Source organism: Talpa europaea (genome assembly GCF_964194135.1).
Source record: "Talpa europaea genome assembly, chromosome: 8".
Taxonomy (NCBI): Eukaryota; Metazoa; Chordata; class Mammalia; order Eulipotyphla; family Talpidae; genus Talpa; species Talpa europaea.
In genome coordinates this window covers 42,287,879-42,314,107 of record NC_140075.1, presented here as the reverse complement: position 1 = coordinate 42,314,107, position 26,229 = coordinate 42,287,879, and the positions used below count along the sequence as shown (strand labels likewise).

General features: G+C 37.0%; 1 protein-coding gene across 1 annotated transcript in view; it reads right to left on the bottom strand.

The window, feature by feature from the left end:
* The window catches only part of UNC13C (unc-13 homolog C), a gene marked incomplete at both ends in the record, with an annotated part of 463,147 nt that overhangs the window by 357,578 nt on the left and 79,340 nt on the right, over positions 1 to 26,229 (bottom strand). Inside the window, 2 exons of the mRNA XM_084241221.1 lie at positions 13,338 to 13,402; positions 13,992 to 14,014. Coding sequence (XP_084097347.1) covers positions 13,338 to 13,402; positions 13,992 to 14,014 — 88 coding nt within the window. The remainder of the gene's footprint in view (positions 1 to 13,337; positions 13,403 to 13,991; positions 14,015 to 26,229) is intronic.

The window sequence follows — 26,229 nt, the reverse complement described above, 5'->3', positions numbered from 1 at the left end:
TAAATGGAAAAAAAGATTAATGGTTCCATATTTTCATAATTTAGTCTTCTTTAAATACAGGTAAGCCAAGGTCATCCTGGAATGATCAGCAACTTATCACAGTTCCTATGACAAGCATGTGCTTAACTTTGTTTCTTAATACAGGAAAGAGAGTAATGTACATTGTTTTGTTTTGTTTTTTTAAGAGGTATGTTTTATTTTATTTTATTTATTTATTTGTTCACTCGTTTTATTTATACATGCACTGGGTACAGTCAGAAGCGCAGGAGGGTGAGAGAATTCACCAGAGCCAGAGCGGGGAGCAGAGCAGGCAGAAGGACCGAAGTACACTGCTGAGGGGAGCAGCGGGCGGCAGGAGAGGTCTGCGTGCCATGTGGGACCCTCCTCCGGTGGCCGGCGAGCAGCCGGGGATCGAACCGGCACCGCAGAGGCTGCGGGCAGCCTCGCAACCCAGCGCTCAACCTCTGCGCCACTGGGGAGGCCCGTAATGTACATTGTTAAGAGAATATTAAATATACTTTTAAAATTATTCACTCTATCTTTCTATAGTCTCTTTTTTTTTTACCATCTATCAGTAGTTATTTCTGTGTAACTGAATCTCAAATGTCTATACTATTTTTTTTTAATATTTATTTATTTATACATGCACTGGGTACAGTCAGAAGCACGGGAAGGTGAGAGAATTTACCAGAGCAGGAGCAGGGAGCAGAACAGGCAGACTGACGAAGTACACTGCTGAGGGGAGCAGCAGGCAGCAGGAGAGGTCTGTGCACCATGTGGGACCCTTGTCCGGAGGCTGGGGATTGAACCCATTCTGCAGAAGCTGTGGGCAGCTTCGCAACCCAGTGCTCAACTGCTGTGCCACAAGGGAGGCCCTCTACACTATTCTTAAATGATCACCTGTGGCCTAGCTTCTCTCCACTAGCAGTCTACACAACATTTCTATTTGATTATAGTTTCATATTTTTCCTAAGCTAAATATGCTTAAATCTGCAATAATCGGGCCTCCCTGGTGGTGCAAGGGGTTAAGATGCAACCTATGAAGCTGTCCACACCCACTGTAGCACGAGTTCAATACCCCATCAGGGAGCTACCCACGTGGCACAGCAGACCTCTACTGACTTGCCCACTGCTCCCCTCAGCAGTGTATTTCAGTCAATATGCCTGTTCTGTTCCTCACTCTGTCTCTGGTGAATCCTCTCACCCCTACACCTCTGGCCTATACCCCAGTTCTTGTATGCATAAATAAATCTTTAAAAAAATCTGCAATCATCATTTATTGTGATAAAGTAAATGCTTTTTTCTGCCGTTAATATTCCACTGGTCTTTGTCTTGTTTCCAATATATATTACATATTTTTTCTTTCCTGTTTCCTGTGGTCCCTTATATTTCATGAGCCCCTCTTTTCTTCTCAACTACCCTCTCACTAAAATTCAGCATTCAAAGAGAGAGGTCTGCATGCTCTGCATCTTACAATCAAAAAAGGCCCAGGCCTCCCCGGTGGCGCAGCAGTTGAACTATGGGTTGCAAAGCTGCCCGCAGCCTCTGCGGTGCCGGTTCAATCCCTGGCTGCTCCCCAGCCACCGCAGGAGTGTCCCACATGGCGCGCAGACCTCTCCTGCCGCCTGCTGCTCCCCTCAGCAGTGTACTTCGGCCCTTATGCCTGCTCAGCTCCCTGCTCTGGCTCTGGTGAATTCTCTCATCCTCCCGCTCTTTTGATTGTACCCAGTGCTTGTATAAATAAATCAATCTTTAAAAAAAAAAAAAAAAAGGGCCTCCCCGGTGGCGCAGCGGTTGAGCGCTGGGTTGTGAAGCTGCCCGCGGCCTCTGCGGTGACGGTTCGATCCCCGGCTGCTCCCCGGCCACCGGAGGAGGGTCCCACATGGCGCGCAGACCTCTCCTGCCGCCCGCTGCTCCCCTCAGCAGTGTACTTCAGTCCTTCTGCCTGCTCTGCTCCCCGCTCTGGCTCTGGTGAATTCTCTCACCCTCCCGCGCTTCTGACTGTACCCAGTGCATGTGTAAACAAAACAAAACAAATAAACAAATAAATAAATAAAACATGCCTCTATTTAAAAAAAATTAAAAAAATAAAAATTAAAAAATAAAAAAAAAAAAGGCCCACAGAATTAATGGTGTTTTTACACTGTTACTCCCTGATGTACCTTCAATAATCGTGTTTACTTTGAAACTATACAGTCTTAATTTTGTCCTTTCTACTCAAATCTACTGATAATGATGGTTTCAGATTTCTCTGTTCATTTTGCCTGGTCCAGTGGTCTCAACTGGGATGCTACAGAAAGGTGGACATGTTTATATCGGCATGCTTATTAGACTGATCTACTACATCCTGCTCAATTGCAAGTATGAAATAGCTCAAGTATGGGTAAGACAGATTCATCACCATTAGGAAGACAGTTAATGGTGTAATACAGGAAGGGTCAAGTTTCTAAGTAGTAATAAGATCTGTTTCCTACTTTGACTCCGAGAAATTGGACCTTCTTGCCAAAGTGAAATGAAACCTGCCCATGCCCCAGTTTACAGTGATAGGGAGGGAAAAGCTCAGCTCAGATGAAATGATAAAGCTAATCTCTAGTAATGAAAGCAGAAGCCTACACTGTAATATACAATGAAAAAGAAGTTAGTTGGTGTCGCCACACCTTCAGTCAGTCATCAATGTTTCTAGAAAGGGAAAGAGTCCCTGCCTAGTTCTTACTGCAGTTTCTTCAAAAAGGTAACAGATTTCCATTCTACCCAGGTTTCTCCTTCTACAATCCAGTTCCAAAATGAACTCTCCCTTCTATCAAGACCTCTCTTGTTCCTTTGTCTTTCTGGAGATGGGCTTTACTTTGTCTGAAGATATTCCTTAATGTTTTCAAGAGACAATCATGAATAATGAAATATACCAGATAGGGGACAATAGTATGCAACTTTTTCAAGCTTGACTACATGCATTTCTCAAAAATGCAGAGATAGAAGTATCTTATATAGATGCAAGTATACTGTCTAATTTAAATCTCTAAACTAGAACTTCTAGTGAGCTACACATGTGTTATAGGTATGTTGCTCTTCTCAAATCAACTCTCTCAACTGCCAGTGGGAGCAAGAATTCCCCCAAGTCCCCTAAGATGGTCAGTTGTTCCCCATGGTTTTAGTGCTGCAAGTTCTGTGTCCTACAAAACCCACAAGTCCCAGGAAATTCTATCTCTGGCCACCAAGAGCAAAGATTTTACTTCAATGTAAAAACAATGTAAAAACATTGAGGTGAACTAAACTATCCTGTAAGTAACAGAATGTTGAGGTAACGGAATGTGGCAATAATATTTGCAGGTTAAGTGACTTGCTCAAATTCATCCAGTTAATAAATGGTAAAAGTGTACTTCGGTCCTTCTGCCTGCTCTGCTCCCCACTCTGGCTCTGGTGAATTCTCTCACCCTCCCGCGCTTCTGACTGTACCCAGTGTTTGTATCAATCAATCAATCAATCAATCAATAAATAAATCTTTAAAAAAATCCAGTTTTAAAACTAGGTTTCTAATTCATGTTATGTGCATTTGCCATTGTATCACATTATTGCCTGTGTTTTGCTCAGAAATAATGCAATATTCCTTCGTGGGTCTACTGAACAAATGGAAGAACTGAAGAAACAATTTCATCTCAGTGTTATATCTCTAATTAGTATCATTTTTGTTGTTTGTGCCCAGTTTGCATGGGGAGGTGGGGTGGTGGTGGGAAGTTTTGCCTGGATTTCAAAGAAACAGCTAAGGGCCTCCCTGGTGGCACAAGGAGTTAAGCACCACACTATGAAGCAATCCACAGCCTCTGCAGCATGAGTTCAATCCTTGGCCGGCCAGAGAGCAACCCACATGGTGCAGCAGACCTCTCCTGTCTCACCCACTGCTCCCCTCAGCAGTGTATTTCAGTCAGTCTGCCTGTTCTGCAGGCACTCTGTCTCTGGTGAATCCTCTCACCCCTACCCCTGCAACTCTGGCCTGTACCAGCTCATGTATACATAAATAAATCTTTAAAAACAAAAAGAAACAGCTAAAAGTCATATATGTATCTTATTTTAACTTTGTTTTCTTAAACGGTATTTATATAACCAGGGTGGCTAGAACACAGTGGTTTAAAACACACACACAGGGCCTCCCCTGCTGGTGCAGTGGTTGAGTGCTGGGCTGCGAAGCTGCCCGCAGCCTCTGCAGCACGGGTTTGATCCCCGGCCGCCAGCGAGGGTCCCACATGGTGCACAGACCTTTCCTGCCACAACCCCTGCTCCCCTCAGCATTGTATTTCATCAGTCTGCCTGTTCTGTTCCCCACTCTGGCTCTGGTGGATTCTCTCCCCCTTCCGTGCTTCTGACTGTACCCAGTGCTTGTATAAATAAATAAATCTTGAAAAAAAATAAAACACACGCACATATACACAGCCGAAATTTCTTCCCCCTGATGTGATGTTCAAGTCTTACTTCTGAGTCTGAATTACTATGCCAAACTCATTGCTTCCTTACAAGAGTTCTCACAGAACCCCACTCTCCTTCAATAAATTTAGGGGTCCACCATTTTCATTACTGCTAATATAGTTTTGCATCAAATATGTCTAAGACTAAATCCCAATTCTGAGTAACTTCTAAATACCCTCTACAGTGTCTGAATAAATTGATAAAGGCAACTGGAAAGAGTTGCCACAGATCTCAGACCCTGGGCAAATCTGAGTCTTGTCTCTGACACAGATTGGCTACTCTATAATAAGTAATTCATGGTTATATTCACCCTACCCAACACCTCACACTTTGTAAAAATAAATGCATCTTATTAAACTTGGGAATCTTCAAAAAAACACGGGATTTTGTAGTGGTCACTCTGACACTGGAGCAACTATTTCGAGTATTGTTTTCTGAAGGGAAAAGTAAACATTATGTAGCAGATGGTGTCACCTTGTGTGATGATTTACTCTCAGATGTTCCTGAGCAATGATGGCTTCTACCAATCTCAGGCTTTGGCCTTTACTGCCTGGACCCTTATAGTCTAAACATCAAGATAATGAGCAGGAGTTACAGTTACGTTTATGCCAGTTGACAGTTATGTAAAAGTACTCAAAGGAAGAGAGATGCCTGCTATGCCTGAATGCACTTCTTCTGGAGACTAATGTCTTTCTAAAAATTAAGTTTTCTTGTGCTTTTGGCAAATGATTCTGCTAGAGTTAACAAAAATTATACAAGACTGAATATAAATCCAAGCTTCTTCCCTCTTATTGTGATGAAAATCCAGTAGTTATGGTTGGATCACTATGTTCAAAGAACCCCTGAGTCATTTTCACAAGATGCAAATATTCAAAGTTACAGACACAACATTCAAAAGATTAATATATGCAATATCAGTAACCAGGCATTTAAAGTTTCACTTTACCTGACTTATCTTCTACTTCCCGCCTCTATACACTGACACATTACTGTCCAGCACATTTTCTTGCCCATGACACTAAATTTTTTGTACTGCTTCCTGCTCTGCCTTTTCTTTTGCATATCAAAATTCTATCCAAACTTTAAATGTCATCTTCTCCACAAAGTCAGCCCTGATAACTCCAAAATATCTTCCTTAAATTTTTAGATCATATTATCCACAAGAATGTAAATCACTTTCTGCCCTGTAATGTATCTCAGATAACTGGGTAAACACAAAAATCAATCCCTTCCAGTTCAATCCCTGTTGCCCCAAATGGCAAGATTTCAACTTTTTTAATCCAGTTATATAGAATACCATTGTGTATATATACCACATTTTTCTAATCCACTTCTCTGTCCTTGACCACTTGGGCTGTTGTATAACATCGCTATTTATAAATAATTGTGCAATGAACACAGGAGTGCATGTATTCCTTCAAATTAGTATTTTTGTATTCAGGATGATACCGAGGAATGGAATTGCTGGATCATATGGTAGATCTATTTTTAATATTTTGAGGAACCTCCACACTATTTTCCACAGGCAATGGACCAATCTACATTCTCAGCAACAGTATAAGAGGGCTCATTTTTCTCTATATCTTCACCAACACATGTTTTTCCTGGTCTTTTTAATATGGGCCATTCTCACAGGTAAGGTGGTATCTCATAGTTTTTATATGTATTTCCCTATAAGTGATGATGGACAATTCTTCAATGTGATTGTTGGCCACCTGTATGTCTTTTTTGGAGAAGTGTCTATTTACATTGCCAAATTTTTTTGATTCGGTTGTTTTCCTTTTGTTGAGTTAAATAGTTCTTTGTAGATCTTGGATATCAGTGCTAAAAATGCAATTCTTATTGCTGGAAATTTCTTTTCATATTGAGAAGTGTGCCTACCCCTATTTTTTCTAATAATTGATGTTCCTCCTTCTAGGCTCTCAGGGCATTTTAATTTCTTGCTCCTCATCCCATTTGAAGACCTCTAACATTCCCATCTGAAAAATATATTTTCCAGATTCACATAGTGATTTTTCACATAGTATGACTTGAAACACCTTTTCTATCTACTTGTGTAAATTTTCTCCTTGTTATACACCCTATTCAGAAGCTGCTCCCTAAACTAAGCATAGGCATGCTGGGAAGCAACAATTTCTCACCCTACTTCACATAATACAATTTTCTCCCTGATCTCTAAGTTGCTTTTCTTGCAGGTCCTTGCACTATCACTACAGCATTAAAGTGCCCATTCAATTCAATGAATTCTTATTTTTTTCATATGCTAATATTAAACTGATATCTCTCTTTAAAGCATCTAAGAACTCCATTTATCCCAAATGTAATAATTCAGACTAGGAAGAAATATTTCTTTTCTCCTTTTAGACACACAATAGAACTGCACCTAGTTATTGCCATGCAATTTGCTTTGTCCATTATAATATGACTAGAAGGGAAACATAAGTCTATGTCCAGAGTCCAGTTTGTCGCATCCTAACTGCCCTGCAATGAAAGTATGCATTGATATAAACCTTTGCCTACCTGGGTTCGTGAGCAACTATAACAAAGTGCATTACCCCTCCATTCTCTGTATATTGAAAATGTAGTATAAGTGAAAAATAAACCTGTATTTGATTAATACACTGAAATTTGGCATTTACTTGTTACTGTACCATAGCCTAGCTAATCCTGATGGATACATTTTTTTTTATATTTCATTTTGTTAGATTCAGCTCATTGTATAGTATGTTAAGATCTTTTTCATAGTAATTCCATCACTTAAAACACTATTTTTTACTCCCCCAGTCTTATGTCACTATCAAATTCTACAATAATATCTTTTATTGTTCCCATCTAGTTCAAGTGAAAAGTTATCTATGGCAGTTGCTCAAGCACTCCAATAAGAGGCTCCCCTGATACAAAGACATTAAGGAATTTTCACATTTTAGATTTAGTCATTCAGTTCATTGTTAATTCAGCTAGGTGATATTTTTCTAGAGATATTCTGAAAATCCTTGGCAAATACCTTTCTGGAGTCCAGACAGAAATGTCTACAACACTGATTTGATCCCCGTTATAAACCTCATCAGATCAATATATGATGAGACATTGAGTACAAAATAGAACTGATTTAGAAATAAGCATCATTCATTAGCAAATTATATCAATATGGCATAATAGTGAAATAGCTTAGTGCTAGTATCAGGTCAACCTAGTTAAAATCTCAACTCTGATACTTAGTGACTGTTTGACCTTGACAATGTTTAGTATTGCTAAGGCTCAGATGCCTCATTTGAAAATGGTATAATTACAACATCTACCTCAAGAAGTTTTCATTAGGATAAAGGGGATAATGCATAAATAATTTTTAGACACCATTCAAAAGTTATTACTCTATAATCTTAGTAATTATGAATTTGAGACATTATCCACATTTTAAAACAGCTCAATATTTCTTTATATTTAACATATTAAATTTCATACTGCTTATTAATGCTAAGGGAGACTAAAGACCAAGAACCACGTTAATTGCTCAATTTAAATTTAGAATTGCCAAATATAAGAATCATGATATGGTTCTGACAGCAAGCTGTTTAATATTTAAGAAAGTATTGTGTTTTAGGCAAATCTGTTACTTTAAATAAGGTATGAGCAATTACAAGATTATAGAAGCATACGACTTTGTTAGTAGTGATTATTTTATTGTTCTATTGCACCACTCTATAATCTGCCTATGAGAGTAAATTATGTTATCTACCCTTATGGAATATGGTATTCATTTATTAAAAGATACTTAAAAACACATTCAATATATGCTTTATTGGTAAATGCAATGATTAAGCTTTGTGTTCCTCTTTTTTTTTGTAAGATGCTTTATAAAAGTTAGATGTACTCAATAGTCAGATGAATTGCATTTTGGAAAGAGACAGCAGGTATAGCAACCATGGTATGCATTATAACTGCCACTTTATGGGGTTATTTTCAGTGTTTTTTCGAGTAACAGCTAAGGATGTTCTAATAAAAGTGATTATTCTGCTCCATGTAACAGGATACCTTCCATAGTTATAATTGGCACTGCTTTAAGACTGACTGCTCAAATGCTGTCTTCATAAAGGATACATCAGAGATCTTAATTTGTTACTTCTCAAAAACAATTTGGAAGGCATTAGAAGATTAAATTTGATTCTGTGTGGTGTAGTTCTATAAATCAACTGACTTTCTAATAAATTTAACAAGCCAGAGATTTAGATGTCATAATTAAGATCTGATTTAAAGAACTGGAAATGTATAGTAATATGTAAATTTCAATAAGCAGACTGAACGTAGAGGCTTTAGAAAAATATGTTATGACACTGAATTTTTTTCTCCAACTAATATGCTCTCAGGTTCCTTAAATAGAAGATCATTTTTCTGAGGTTGGACTGTCTCCAATAGCTGCTATGGTAATAGGTGGGTACTCCTTCAATGCTCAGAGTTAGAAGAGAATATAGTAAGCTTGAGAGCTTGGTTTTGTTTTGTTTGTTTTGTTTTGAAGTAGAAGGAGGGGTACATATTGACTGGAGGTCCCAAAGGAAGGAAACATATGTTTAACTTTACATTGGTGCTCTTACTTTTCTAAGAGAAAAGCTGGCCTTAGAAACTAGGGAAAGGCAATTTCTCATTCAGGTGTTTTGAATGGCCATCATCTAAAGATAAAAAGGAAAGCAGACCCTTTATGGGGAGTCAACCAATGCTGTATTGAACACTTTCAGTGGCAAGAACCAACAAGGAAAATCGTCAAAGTGCATGATGAAAAATGAGCCAATCTATAATTTTATGAACTACAAGCTTTTTATAGCTTGAAGAAAAGTGTTCCATTTTCTTAATTCTTTTTTTATGAATTCTTTAGCCACTATATAGAAAAATATGTCTCAAAGAATTGTTTATTATACACTCAAAGAAAACAAATGGAGTTTGTTAGACCATTTTAGGCTGGAGTTAGTAACTTTGATATTCGCTCAACAGATACTATGCCAAAGTGTATTTCCCATTAAGGGGATCCATGCCTGTGGTCCTGGTGGCTCATGAGTTTGTCTACTGGATGGTCTCTGTGGCTAACATCAAAATGTATTGTCTAATAGCCCCATGACTTTCTAAACAGATCTCAAGAACTCCCTGCGTAATTATGAAGGGAGTCTTGTGAAACACTAAGCTGACCAAGTTAGAGAAGTGACTGCCAGTGGCTGGACAAACTGAGACTGGTTTGTTTTGGTCACTGAAAGTGAATGGTTTAGTGACCAGTTCTTGATACATGGGTTTTAGGAAGTTGGTGGTCTTACCGCTACAAGCTTTCCTAATTAATAGACTATCTACATAAAATCTTGGTATATAGTATGTAACATTTCTGTTATACTGGAAGACTGCAGGCAGAGTTCTGAGGACTAGCTGACATGGTACAATCAAGAGTGTATGGTGGGTTCAGGCATCCCCGCACCTCATATGAAATTCTTTTCTAGCTGATATAAATGGCTACCTGGAAACATAGTTTTGTTCATCCTGTAGTGGACTGAGCAGGATAAACCCCCTTATTACTTTTATGAAGAACAAGGTAAAAGAAAATCATTCAATTATTAATCAAAAAAGGTCTCTATCCTAAAGCAGTAATAATGCGGTTGAGTAGAGAAAATCTGTAATACAGTCTAAGTTTATATCTAAGATATTCAAAAAGTGAGGAAGTTTATAGACAATAAAAAAATAAAAATGTACATATTAGCATAATTATAGAAATATGTTTATAGATTTGCTCAAGTCAACCTTCAAAAGTTTTTCCAAAGTAAAGGAGATTGACAAAGAAAAGCTAAGTGGCTTACTGGATTTATAACTAACATGAGAAAAATTCCTTGATTTTCCTGTAAGGACTTAGTAACTGAGCTTTGAGTTTGGGATAGGCAATAGACTATGGTGGGGGCGGAAAGGGTTAGTTTCTTTTAAAGCTCACAGTACTCTCTCTCTCATCCTGAATTCATCAGTTTCAAGAACATTATTTTCTTAAAATACAGTAGACCTGAATCTACTCAAGAAACACTAACTAATCAATCTAAAACACAATGATGTGACTGACAATTTCCTGTAGACTCATTTCGGTCAGCTGGAAAGTTTTCACACCAGTCCTTTTTCTTTTCTGGTCTTCTTTTACAGACATTAAGCTCATATCATGTTACAAAGACCCCTCTTTCCTATTTCTTTGTCATCATTTAATCTTTGAGATTATTCCCACATAAAATTCTTGTACTTCTAACATCATTTTGGCACACACTTGTAGTATGACTCTTAGCTTACATATATGGATATGTTACCAAATTCTGATTAAAACACTAAGATATAAACCTCTTAAGTTTAATGCTTTCTGAAACATGCATCCTTCTGGTCTTCTGTCTCTTCCTTCTCACACAATTCCTTTCATGAAGACTGTCTAAATTTTTTATTATGACAGATGGAAAAACAGAATGAAGTTTGATGTGTATTTTCAACATCTTTTCCAAGAAATGTATAGAGAGATGTGCAGAAAGCAGCATTGTTAACTCCATTATCTGGAGTGTGTATAGGTTGTTCTTTTATTGATACGTAAAGAAGGAAGGATGAATATGGTTTGGCTCTCAACTGCTTAGAGGTGTTTGACTCTGTAGAGTAGTACTGGCATACAGAAGCAAAGACTCCAAATTTTGAAAGTCTGTTTCAGTCCCAGTTTCCCAGTAATAGACATTGTAAGGTTTAGAAGAATTATAGGGATGCTTCAATTAAATAAAAATATATATTTAAATATTTAAAGGAAAAGTAAAAATTGGAAGCAAATCTTTCTGAAAGAGGTTATTATAATTGAAGGGGCTCATCAAGAGGAAATAAGCATTCAGATAAAAATGAATTCTCTTGATGACTAGAATTATCACCCCTTTCCCATACTATCATAATACTAAAATCCCTTGGTAAGTCCTTGAAAATAGGCAGTTTTGGGTAAATTATGTAGAAGGAGCCTATTCAAAATACAAAAATGACCTATTTTAGCTAGACATTTACAAACATGCATTGAACAAAAGTATGGTTATAGATGAATTCTACTGCTTTGACAATGACAGAAGTACATATTCAGGTGTGAATTAAAAAAGATGTTAGGAAGTGAAGGATGTTTTTGGCAGGGAGGAATTATAAGAACTTGAAGATCATAAACTCAGATAAGCTTCCATGATCATGAAACTGTATCTTTCATAATTACAATGAATTTCAACTGAATTATTTTCTGAGATAACTATTCCTTTTGTCAAGTTTTCATATTTAAGCCAATGTAAATGAGATAGTATTGTAGAATGAGAGAAAGAGAGTAATCCACTTATTACTTGAGCTTTCTGTGGATAATTCATAACGATTCCTGACCACTGCTGATTTTGTAACATATTTTAATCAGCCTTATATATCAAAAAAATTAATACTTTATATATTTTAAGGATTGTGAAGAGTGTATAGACAAAATAACACCTGAATTACATTTGAGAAAAATCAAATAAAAATAGCATGTGGTATTTTTTCAAGAGTTTTACACTTAAAATTTTAAATTTTCTATATGTAATATGGTTTTATTTAACAAAAGATTCACTTTCAAAGAATGACAGTATAAACCATAACTGTGAAATTATTTCTTTGCCTAAAAATATACCTAAAATGCGTATCTAAATTTTGCTTCCATTTATACTGTACAGAAATATGTTCAAATTTCCCTAACAATATATTTAACAACCTATCTTAATCTAGATGTGTAGATGTATAAACTGTGCCTGTTTTGTTCAATATATTACACTTTAAATATCTATTATGTGTTTGTTGTAGTATCATTTACAATAATGGCATCTAGAAATATTCTTAAAAATGCATAAATAACAGTAACCATATTACATAAAAGTGTTTTGAAATGTTTGTATCACATAAAAATAATGAAATTGAAAGTTGTTAAATGGAACAAGTTGCACATGCAACACACACAGTAATTAAGACCACAGGCTCTGGAACTAGATTAACTAGGTTTGATTTTGACTTTGCCACTCACTAGTTGAAAGGAGGTGAAGTTTTCTGACTGCTTGATACACTGATTTTATCACTGGTAAATCATATATCAAAATATTACTTACCTCAAAGGGATACCGAAACGATTACATGAGTCATTACACACAAACCGTTCCTAACAATACTTGATATAATCAGTGCTAAATCAATGTTTTTTTATTTAAATACATAATGAACTAACTTATTTAAATGCACAGATACACATATAAACTACTTGGTTATATGACTGTAGATATGTATGCAAGCATACTGAAAAAGGCAAATGAGCATACATACCAAAACAATACCAATGTGTAACTATGGGAATTAGAGATTCCTTGCTTCTTCTTTATTTTACGTAAATGATTATATATTAATTTCATAATTAAAATTTGAAGACCTTTGTACACCCATTAAAGTATAAAAAATAATGGTTAAGATTGTATGCATTGACTTACTGACATAGAAAGATGTTCGTTCATGCACACATTAGATGTAAACAGATCAAAAGATAATATTAATTGTATTAATATGAATTCATCTATGAAGCTTATATGGTTGTATTTGTGCAAGGAATGATAATGCTAATAGCTAATCAAGTTAGGTGATTCATTCTTTACATATAGATACATATAAACAATTACACATTACAGACAACTACACATTATTTTTTAAAATACTGTAAATGGTCCTTTATTTGTGAAAAAAGAATGCAACAGTGAGACTAGTTATACCATTATTCAACATTCTGAACTCCAAAGACAATGTTGGAAGCACAACTAAGTACACTGATGAATAGCATAAATTACAAAGGTCATGAATGTACTTACCCACCAAATGCCTGGAGTGCAGAGAATTTAGAAGCATCCAAATCACTGCCACTTACTATTCGAGCCTTAAGTGAAAAAAGAGAAAAACAAAACAAAACAAAACAAAGAGGCTTTTAGCATAATCTTAGTGTATATATGTGAATTTGGGACATATATCAACTGCACTAAACACGTAACACCCAGTATGACAAATGCTAAGCAGGGTCAGCTGCAAGTCAAAGCTACTACGATTTTGTGGGTGGATGTTTTGAAATTAGCTGTCAGCATTTAAACAAAAGCACTGGCAGAATTCAGGAAAATATATGGTATTCCAAATACTATTTGCCCTTAAAACATGGTATGTGCAGTGAAGATCATGAATCAGTCAGGGAGATCATGATTAGCCAGACTTAAGAACAGATGCTGAGTTTGACCGTAGCAGACCCCTAGATTGGCAAGTATAAGCTAAAGTAAGCGCAGCTGGCAAGGTGTAACCTCTTCATAAATGCAACATATCAGGGGCACACTGAAAGGACAACCAAAGAATGGAAAGCTATGATAACATGCACATTTCACAACTAAAACAGGGGAACCAAAAAAGGTCTAATATGTCACAAACAAACATATACAAAGGACAAGATCCCTCAGGAGGGAAGAAAAAGTATGATTTAAAACCTTTTCATCCACAGAATTGCTATCTGAAAGAGAATCAGGAAAAGGGATAAGTGTTAGATGGAGTATTTTTCAAATAATCATTTAAACATACAAATGAGCCAAGTGTTACCATGTTACGTTGTTTAAAATCATGAAAGAATTCTAAGTCTGAACCCCAAAGGAAGAGGAATAGTTGCTCCTTAATTTAAAGAGACAAATTGTGCCAGAATGCTTGGAAAGTATAAAAAGGTGATAATGGGATTTAGTGCAAGATAATAGGTCATATAAAGAAAAGAACACAATTGAAGAATCAGAAGTCCTTGGATCCAGCTGGGGCTCTACCACTTACTAATAAGCACATTAAACAAAACTACCAACTTCTCTGGAGTCCAGAGTTTACATCCAAATCTGAAATAAGGGCACTAATACTGTATTTACCTTACAAAATTGTTGAGATTTCAATGAGATCAATGTATGTGAAAGTAAACCTCAGATGACTATGTAAATTCAAGATGTTTTATTAATTTTTATTTATGGTTTTCATATCATAGAACTCAAGAGCTAAAAGATCAATTAAGAAAACTTCATCTTGGGCCTCCCCGGTGGCGCAGCGGTTGAGCGCTGGGTTGCGAAGCTGCCCGCAGCCTCTGCAGCGCCGGTTCGATCCCCGGCTGCTCCCCAGCCACCGGAGGAGGGTCCCACATGGCGCGCAGACCTCTCCTGCCGCCCGCTGCTCCCCTCAGCAGTGTACTTCAGTCCTTCTGCCTGCTCTGCTGCCCGCTCTGGCTCTGGTGAATTCTCTCACCCTCCCACGCTTCGGACTGTACCCAGTGCTTGTATAAACAAAACAAACAAACAAATAAATAAAAAAAACATGCCTCTATTAAAAAAAAAAAAAGAAAACTTCATCTTGTGAATAAGAAAAACCATGTCTGAAGGTAAGTAAGTTGATTAAAACCAAAGTTTCCAAATGGTAGAAGCAGGACATGAATCCAGAGTTCTTAATCTGCCCGTTTTTATATCCAGTGTTTCAGTTGAGCTGAATGCAACAGTGAGGGGTTGTTGGCCCACTGTTCTCTAGAGCAATTTAAGAATAAATTAGGGGTATTAGTCTTCCTAGGTTCAACTACTCATGGGCCTAAGTAAATCAACAATAGACTGAGGAATTTTTTTAAATTCAAGTCTAAAAGTACCAGGGTCATCAGGGCATAGTCTATTTTTACCTTAGACTTATTAATTCGTCTTTGGTAATTAGCATAAGCTAGAGAACTTCTCTGAATATAAATTGGCAGAATGCTAGAGCTGGGGTGACAGTGGGGTTCATTTGGTCCAAACTCCTCACTCCTCATTTTCATAGATGAGCCACTGAGAAAGAAAGCCTCAAGGTTATGTAGCTCAATGATAAATTTTACTGATGAAAATATGAAGTGAATTTGGTTTTCTTAACCACTAAGTATGGGAAGATTAATTACATAACTAAATGCTTTATAAAATAGAGATTTTACAGTATCTCATATCTTTGAATATGAAATAGGATAAAGCACAATATAAAAGACCATTCCTACTTATGGCTATAAACATTCATAAATATACCATAAAATATAGGATTCAACATTATATGAAAATTATTTATCATATTCATGAAGATTTATCACACGTTTGATTTAAAATCACGGAAAAATTTAAGATGAAATACTACAATAATTGACCAAAATATGTGTATCTGAATTTCAGTTACAAAAACTCATTTGATAAAATTTTGAAACCTAAATGGCTTTTGAAAAACCTCTTTAATATAGGATTGCAACAATTATTCCTTAAGACTAATATGCAAAAATAATCTCATTTTCAGAGTCATCAACTTAAGAGTGAAATATTAGGCCACTGCAGTTATATTTAAAAGCAAAATATCTATTACCACTATTTTAACTTATTTCTAGAAATTATGACCCATGTTAAAACACAAAACAAACAGAGAGAGAGAGAGAGAGAGAGTGAGTGTGTTTGTGTGTTTTAGAAGGCACGAAAGTTGTTATAATCTCAGGAATTACAATGTATACCCAGAAAAAAAAAAACCTGGAAAACTATTAGCGATAATAAAATATGAATAAGGTGAATATAACCAATACAAATAACAATAGCAAGTTATTTATTACTTACTAGCAACAGCTAGTTTCAAAAACAATAATATTACATCTGATTTCAAATATCCACTAATTTGACATTGTCTCCCATTGATATCTGACTTCCATATCAAAGATTTGGTGATCTTTCCAAAAACAATTATTTTTCAGCTGCTTCATCTGGTAATGTTTTGAGTTTTTCATTCATTCATTCAGTGTTTCATTTACTCATTGAATATATTTTTTATTAATTATCAACAACCCCTTTTTTGTTCATTTTGACACCTTTCTTATGTCCTGCTATATTTTCTGCCCTGAAATCTTTCTAAAATACAAATATGCTCATGTAATTCCCCTTTTTTTTATTTTTTTAAGATTTATTTATACAAGAAAAATAAATCAAACCAGGGTACAAACCAGATGTGCGGGAGGGTGAGCGGATTCACCAGAGACAGAGCGGGGAACAGAACAGGCAGACTGATGAAATACACTGCTGAGGGGAGCAGCGGGCACAACAGGAGAGGTCTGCTCGCCATGTGGGACCCTTGCCTGCCGGCCTGGACCGAACCAGTGCAGCAGAAACTGCGGACAGCTTCACAGCACAATGCTCAACCGCCTGCGCCACCAGGGGAGGCCCAGTTCCTCTTTTTTAAAATTCACCAAGATTACCCAATGCCCACTTGAGAAAAAAAATCAGATCTGTATCTTCTACAGGTTCATTGGTCACCGGTTTTCATTCATCCTAACACTTATTTAAATTCTTACTGTCTCAACTCTACGCCATGCTCTTTGAAATCTGTGTGCTTTGCATTTTCAGTTTCCTTCCCCTAATGTGGTTCCCTGCTTCATCTAGCTACTTGCCTGTCACTATTCAAAACTCAGTTGAAGCATATCCCCCTCTCTTGGAATCTTGTCAGTTCACAGTTAATGGTCTTTGATACCTACCTCAACCTTGACTAATCATCTTTCGCCAGTTTCTTTGTCTGCAATTCTCCTAGATACCTGGATGACAGCCTAATTTTCACCCGCTTTTTCAAACTTCTACCATTACCATAGAAAAAAATATGCATTTCTCTGTTCCTGAAATAGATGACCAATAAATGTTTACTGGACATTGAATGAAGAAATTTAAGCTACACCACATAATGAAAACATCTAAAAATTTGAATAAAGGAAACTCATTCCATATTACAGTATAGGAAGAAAAAATTATTTTCTAACAGATTGATAGATTTAATGGCTAAAATCATAATGGCAAATTGCCATAACCTGAAATTACCTTAATTTCAAGTGTAACTACAACAAACAAGTGAAAATATCTTTTTTTAAAGAATTATGAGTTTCTACACATATTAAAAATTTATAACAGCTAAAGTATTATGGTTCTACCAAAATAGACTAACAGGTTGGTAAAATGTAAAACACAACTAAGTAAAGTACCCTTATCCTTAAGAATTCAGTGAACAAGAGAGAGTGTATTGTTTTCAAAGACAAAGAGAGGCAGTTCTCAGTGATACTTAGATTATGGATTAAATATCTGTAATAGTCATCTCATATATACCCCATGAAGCTCCATGTGCTTTAAAGAATTAAATAAAAATCAAATTAAATTCAAAATAAAAATAGAAGGAATCTTTAGTAACTATATGGAATGAGAAGATACATTCAAACTTAGAGATAAAAGGTCCCACAAAGAAGACTGTGATAATGTCCAATTTTTACTTTTGTACATAAAAGCATTAAAAGGAAAATTAAAACATTTCCTGAAAATATGTATATTAATTCAAGTTTAGCATATAAAAAACTTTGTCTATAAAAAATGACCCCAGTACTTCTATAAGAATAGTCAAGAATGTGACAAGGCACAACTTAGAATGCAATAATGGTAACTAAGTTTGAAAAAAGGCCCAGTTTAAATTATGCCTAATCATGATTATAAAATTAAAAAGTTAGAATTTTTATTATAAATTTTATTTTTATATTCCCCATACAATTGCGACACCCTTATTTTGACCCCAATCCCTCCCCTTCCCGCCCTCCACCCCCCATAGAGTGTCTCTGATTCATAGTTGTTTGTTCATTTTGATTTTTATTTTCTTTTAGTTATACATTTTCCTGGTCCCTTATTTAAGTTTTCTAGATTCCTGCTATGAGTGAGACCATCCGGTATTTTTCTTTTTTTTTCTGGCTTATTTCGCTGAGCATGATGACTTCCAGTGCCATCCATGTTGCTGGAAATTGCATGTGTTTATCTTTTTTGAATTTGTTTTAATAATATTAAAAATAAACCCCAACTCCGAGGGTGTCATGAGTCAGACATTCAGACGCATTATTGATGACAGTGAAAATACTAAGAAAATTTTCAGAAAACTGTTAGTGATATTGAGTAATAGACTATTTTGATAAGGAAATTCCTTTTGTGGAAGTTGATGCAAAGGGAAGTATCTTTGTTATGGATTGTATTGCGCTTCTCAAACCCAGATCCGTATGTTCAGTTCCTAAACCCCAGTACCTCAGGACATAGCCTTGTTTGGAAACAGGGCTGCTGCTGACATAGTTAAAATGGGATTACACTTGACTAATGTGATTCCTCAATATGGCATGACTGGTGACCTTAAAAAAAGGAGAAATTTGCAGAAAGAGGCATGCATAAGAAACATATCACAGAAGGAGAGGAATTATGCTGCCACAAGGCAAGAACTATCTACCAGAAATTAAAGAGGTTGGAGAGACCCTTTCCGAGTGTCTTCAAAAGGAACATTGCTTTTTGACCCAGCTTGATCTCAAAATACCAGCTTCCAGAACTGTAACAAAATACAGTCCATTGCTCTCAGACACTAAGTTTGTGTTACTTTGTTATCATCCCTAGCAAACCAATATAATTTTAAAAACTGAAAGAAAACTAAAAGTGAAGATCTACATGTTTTCATTACAGTAAGAAATGGAAACACATAGGATCAAGCATAGAAGAATGAGCTGAAAATTATGTTCCATGACTTGCTGCAACAATGTTTGACCATTAAAATGTATTTAAAGATTATATAAAAATGTAGGAAATGTTTATAGCATGTATGTGTGTGGAATACATACACATTTTATTCTAAATATATTTGTTTATCTCAGTGAAATTCTGCTTGGACCTCTATTATTCTATTCTGGATACTTCCTATGGTGATTCCAAAGCTCACTGTCATTGATGTCATATCATCACAACATCAATTTGTTGTATCCATCTACTTTTGCTACTTTATAGAAAAACCTCCTTTACCAATGGGTTTAAATTGGTTATAATAACTATACCTTTTTAATGCCTCAAAATTCAAAACTAGTTTTCTAAACATTTGAACATAAAATATTCTAAGTACACATCAAACGTAAATTAAGAAATAAGCAGTATTGGCAAAGATGTAGGGGGAAAAGGGAACCCTTGTATATTGATGACAATGTAAATTGGTGTAGCACTATGGAAACAGTATAGAGATTTTTTCCAAATATTTAGAAATATATGATCCAGCTACTTCTTTATCTCAAGAATACAAAAGCAGTTGTATTCTTTATTTGTATTCTTTATCTGAACAATTTGTATTCTTTATCTGAATAAATAGTTGTATTCTTATCTGAACAATACAAAAACTTGAAAAGATATATGTAAAAAAAAACTTTAATAAACCTTGAGTTTAATAGGAATGCACATGACATATGTGTGTCTCCTGTATTTTATGTCTGTCAGAGCTTACTGTGTGAACATCTCCAAAAAGAAAACTGAATGTGTGGGGTCTCCCTGGTGGCACAAGGGGTTAAGGAGTGCACTATGAAGCAATCCACAGCCTCTGTAGCATGAGTTCGATCTCCGGTCTGCCAGAGAGAAACCCACATGGCGCAGCAGAACTCTCCTGTCTCGCCCGCTGCTCCCCTCAGCAATGTATTTCAGTCATTCTGCCTGTTCTGTTCCCCACTCTGTCTCTGGTGAATCCTCTCAACACCCCCCTCATCTCTGGCCTGTACCCAAGCTCTTGTATGCACAAATAAATAAGTCTTCAAAAAAAAGAAAGCTGTATTGTGATTTAAGACCACATGTAACTTTCTTAGTCCTGTTTTCCTTCACATATAAGTGAAAAAGGCTTGACCAGCACATATAAAACTTCAAACTTGAAGTTCCTTTATTTTTTATTTTATACATAGTACAACAAGGAATATTTACTCAGCAGTCACCATTAAAAATTAATATTTAAAATTAATATATGGGGGAGATGGCATCAGAGGAAGCTCCTTGCTTTGCTCTGGGATAATAAACTAAAATAGGTCCATTCAGTCACTGGACTCACAGGATCATGTGACATGAAGTGAAACTCGAGTGCCTCGTGATCACTAGTGGCCAATATGGTCAGTGTTACAGGAGATGTGGAGGAATGCAGCCTCTCTCCCACTTAGGGCCTCTGCACCTGCATGTGTATGGCCTCTCTAAGCACCTGTGTGTGTGTAAAAGAATTGGATAAGGCACTCCTGCATGACTGCCTTAAGACAATGGTCCCTGCAGCCTCTGCAGTGCTGGTTCGTTACCTGGCTGCCGGCGAGGGTCCCACAAAAAAAAAAAAAAAAGACAATGGCCCACATCATGAGGCAGCCAGGGATGCCTAGGCAGCCTTTGATTGATTGTGTGGTCAGGGTCCAAGGCAGTCTGGGAGTAGAAATTACACCAAGCACCTGCCATGGGAAATTCTCCCTGTATACATGGCCAACATGTCCCTTCCTGTTCCCCATAAAAACTGATTACCCACTGTCTCCCCTGGACCCTGCTCCTCCTGCCATTGTCACATAATCAATCATGCTTGTTCATTCCTGCTAATAAATGCAAGAACACTGCTCACTGAGAAGCAGAGTCCTGCCTTTCATACCTGCTCCACAACTCGTACCTCAGCATGTCCTTGAGGATGTACTAGCATGTTCTTGACCACCAGAGAGGAATTTCACCTTTGGGCAACAAAAGGGTGGGGAGAAGAATAGGCAGAAAGAATGGTTCACGCCTGCATCTGGGGAGGGCAAAACTGACTCTTGTAGATACAACCATGGAGGATACAGACCAGAGAGCTGAGGTGAGGAAGGAAGACAGGGCCTCTAGTGCCAAAGAAAAGCCTCATAAAGGTGCAACTCCTTCCACCCATTTCCCCCAGGAGCAGGGACATATGGTCACCAAGTGAATACACTGAAGCTACATCGGAATGCCCTGGGATTGCATCAAAATTGCAGCTCACAGATTGCAGAAATGTGGATCTGAAACCCCAGAGAGGTAATAAACTAAGAGGTAATAAACTAAGGCATGAGCTGAGCCCATCCTTACTACTATCACCAGCAATGGACCCCTCCGGGACCCTCTATTCACTGAAGAGCTACAGATTAGATCTGACATACAATGCTATCTACTGGGCTTAACAAGTTGCAGAATTACATGGTATGCCACAATTTATAAAAAAAAAAAATTAAATCTCAAAGTTTGATTTCTACATACTCAAAGTATGTATAGTAAAATTATGATATTATAGCTGAGACACACACACACACACACACACACTTTATATTATAGTGATTACCCCCAAGGAAGCAAGGGAATGAGAACCAAATAATCTTTAAGGAAATACAGTATTTCCCTTCATGTCTCACCATTTAACATCAAACACAAAACTCCTCTGTCTCCCATAACTAGCTCCCCCATATACCCTCAAGTATTCTTTGGCATTTCATATGCCCAAGTCATACTATCCTTTGATGACATAAGTCTATCATGTCAATTATCCATGGGCAAAGCAGGGTACAGAGCAAATAACATGGAAACATTGAATAATTACTCATTAGAATCATGGTCCCTCAGAACCAACATGCTGTTAAAGATCACATTGCTCAGTTGTTTCAAATTGTGTTCTGAAAGCCTTGGGGTTCTTCAAAGCTGCTCTGGGGAGTGAGAGTAGGGGCTGGCAGCTAGGACTATGTACTTACCTCCTTACAGAAGTACAGTAGTTCTGATGTTATATATTTGTAATTGAGGTACCAAACAAGACTGCTTACAAAAACACTTCCACTCTTAAAAAGGATAAAAACAATAAAATTAGGCCATGTTTTTTGTGGGTTTTTTGTTTTTTTTGTGGGACCTTGCTGGTGGCCGGGGAACAAACCTGCACTGCAGAGGCTGCAGGCAGCCTCACAGGCCAGTGCTCAACCGCTGCGCCACCAGGGGAGGCCCATGACTTAATTTTTTTTTACAAGTAAACGTTAAGGTCATTTTCTAGCTAGGTGACATAACTCTCCCATGACTAAGAGATTTGATGGCTTCTGAATTCTCAGCACTATGGGAAGCTGCTAAGGAAGATGTACGGGAGCCTTTGGTTTTTAATGTCCATCTCATCATATCAATTAAACAGAGGTGAAAGGGGACCTCCTTGATGGCGCAAAGGTTTAAGTCTCAGCACTGTAAAGCTATCAGCAGCCACTGCAGCACAACTTGGATCCCCAGGCAGGGAGCTAACCCACATGGCACATCAGACCTCTCCTGTCTCGCCTGCTGCTCCCCTCAGCAGTGTATTTCGGTCAGTCCGCCTGTTCTGCTCCCTGCTCTGTCTCTGATGAATCCTCTCTGCCCCTGCACCTCTGGCCTATACCCCAGCTCTTGTATGCATAAATAAAATAAATCTTTTAAAAAGTAAACAAACAGAGGTGAAAGACTGATTACAGTTCATTTACCAAAAGAGCAATTCTGGTGTGAATTCAAGTAGGAAGGAGAAGATAAAATTTACTCCCTCAAATTTTGCATCATGCATCATGCCCTGCTCTAACAGTTGGAAGAATAAGAGTCTCACCAACAAAGGGTATGGGCATAAATCAAATGGATTCATTTAACCTAGCAGTAACCCTGTAAATAAGCATTACACATTAAAGAAAGTGCAACAGCATATGAGCTTTCAGAAAGCAATTGTTTACTCCTATCTAAAGTTGTAGGAGGAAGGACTAAGTCATCAATTTTCCATTCCTGCCTCTGTTACTTTGGTAATCTCTAATGGAGGTCATTTGTGAGGCTAATCAGTTTTCCTCAAGGAAATCACTAAAACTGGAGATAATTACAGTAAGTTCATGAGAAAGAAAATTCACAAAAATCAACTTTGATCTTTCCTTTACGCTTTGCTAAATGATCTGTAAAACTAATAATCATTAATTATTACAGAAAGGTATTATATGCTTAGAGCTACAATGTTCAAGTAACACTAAATTATATTTTTCCTAATGAATAGATACCTTTTAATGATCTTGAAACCAACTACCACAACACATTAATTTACTTATAATAGCTTTTCCACGTCTTCAAATATGGAAAGCAATTGCACTTGCCAAGCTATATTATGAAGATGCAGAAGTTTCTTCTACATTCAAAAGTCTTTGAACCTAACAAATGGAACACAGGCAGTATTTTTTTCTATTCCTCCTAGAACAAATGATTGAAATTATTTATCTTTTGTAGAATTTCCTAGGTTAGGATCATCTATTAATATTTCTACTTTGAACAGAAGAACTTGTCAACACACTTGGAGATGTTCAGAATAGCCATCATGCTGGAGCCCAAGAAGATGGCTGTATCTAGCCACCAAACAATGACTTTGAAGGAGAAAAGGTTGCCACGTTCTGAACATATTTTGCAGGATGAGAGGGACTGTTCACTTGTAACATTCCCATCCCTACCCGTGCAACTTACAGCCCTTACTATTTCATATCCCTCCACTTATCAAGGAGTACTGAACTTAAAAATGGATTTTGCATGAGGCATTATTCTCAGCAAAATTATTTGGATGAGTCAGAAAATATAGTTTTTAAGACAATAACCACTGCTGGTAGAGAAGTTAAGAGCTATTTTTAGCCTTCAGTTTTCTAAAGCATTCGTTGGAGGCAGAAACAACTGCAGATAATGAGTATTTTTAGTGCTAAGTAGGAAACATCTGTCCATGGAAGGGGCACAAAAAATAAAGACTATGGGCAGAATATCCCCATGGGCAGGCAGAGAGAGCAGAAATCCCAACTGCACCTGTATTCCAAGCTCTGACTCTCGCTCCGACTTAGAATTCCTCCTGGATGGGGCCTCCCTGGTGGCACAGTGGTTGAGCGCTGGGTTGCGAAGCTGCCCGCGGCCTCTGCGGTGCCGGTTCAATCCCCAGCTGCTCCCCGGCCACCAGAGGAGGGTCCCACATGGCACACAGACCTCTCCTGCCGCCCGCTGCTCCCCTCAGCAGTGTACGTCGGTCCTTCTGCCTGCTCTGCTCCCCACTCTGGCTCTGGTGAATTCTCTCACCCTCCCACACTTCTGACTGTACCCAGTGCATGTATAAACAAAAACAAACAAACAAATAAATAAAACATGCCTCTATTAAAAAAATAAATAAAAGAAAAGAATTCCCCCTGGCTGAATATATTAAAACAAAACAAACACTTCAAGATAGAACAGGTACATGGAATGCTTCTTCCTCTGAGTTTGCTGAAGCATGCCTCTTGCTAAAGGTCTGACTAAAGGGTTGCTTGGATCTAGACTATCCTCTCCAGCAGACTTCTTTCCTTGTGATCACTCAATCAACAAATGCAGAGGAATTCAGTTGACTGTATACCTTCATCTTTTTTAAATCTACAGTCCGTATCTGGGAAGGAGGGTAAGGGATGAGAGCAAAGTGAGGGGTGCCATAGACTATGGGGAAGAATTATGGGCACTCTGGTGGTGGGTGTGGTGACATACATCTGAAGAGGTGTGATCCTATACCTCTGAATCACATATATTGTTGTAAACTAATGTTGTTAGCCCAAGGAAATACATGTATCTACAGCTCCTACTTTGAGACAAAATAATATAGGGAAGACATCAAGTTACCACTAAGAAAAGGGCAGAACCTTTCCTCTAATCAATAATTCTTATCTAGTTTTGGAGGTAAATCTACATGCTATGGGGAAAATTTTAATGGATTTGATACTTGAAATCAAATCTACTATAATACCATGAATTCTTATACCAGATAATTTCTTCTTAAACTACATTGAGATTTAAAAAAAAAAATCTAGTAAAATACATTTTGCTCAATAACAGAAAAGCCAGTGTCACCAAGCCATTATCTCCAAAATTTTATTACAGATCTGAAAATACCATCCCTACAAAAGAAAATCCAGATAATATTTGTATCTTGATAACACACCTAGAAGTTTTTCTCTTAAGTATGGTTTTTCTTGTGTTACAATGCATCACATCATAGTAAGTCATTCTCTTGCCCTTTACTCTTAGCAGTTTTCAGAAAATTTTAGTTTAAAGACTAAAATTTCAATCCTCTCAAGACTCAAGTCTTTTAATGCTAAGTTTAATTTCAAAGGATGCTTTTGCCTTTTTTATGTAACTCTAGAATGAAATAGGGAATTTAAGAGATGATGTAGTTCTATTGTCCTTAAAAGTGGATAGCAAAACCATACCAATGCCACGGGGATAATGCTGTTTTATATAAAAACTTGAGCAAAGATTCTATTTCCCTTAAGTGTTGTATATCACACCAATTTACTTTAAACTAAGAGCTGAGTTATCATTTTGCAGGAAATAAGCAGTGCCATTGAAAGCCAATCCTGTTTTTATTCTCAGCTGGTTCCTGAAGTTGAATTAATACCATAAATTTTAAATACTGCCTTATTTAACTGTCTCCTTGCAGATCAAAGGCTCCTTCAAAGGTGGGGAACAGGTGGTCATCTTTAAAACAGAAGACACATTCTAATTCTGTGCCTGGCACATACCTATGTATATCAAGCAATAAAGGAGAGCACTACAAGTGATCTGAAACTATATTAAGATACTACCTTGGAAAGATTTATATTGATATTTGAATAATTATTCAAAATACAAATGTCACATTTGTTATAGCCTTTTCCTCCGTGTACCTAGGGAGTTCTTATTTTCAGCTTTATTCCATTTAATCACTGGTATATCAAAATTTAGAAAAGGTTTAGGCATCTCATTGTAATACAGGATTATGGTTTGAAATAAATGGTTAAATAAAATACCATCATATCCCTGATAAGTGATAGGCATTTTTACATATCTTGGATACAAGGCCCTTGTCAGATGTTTAATATACTAA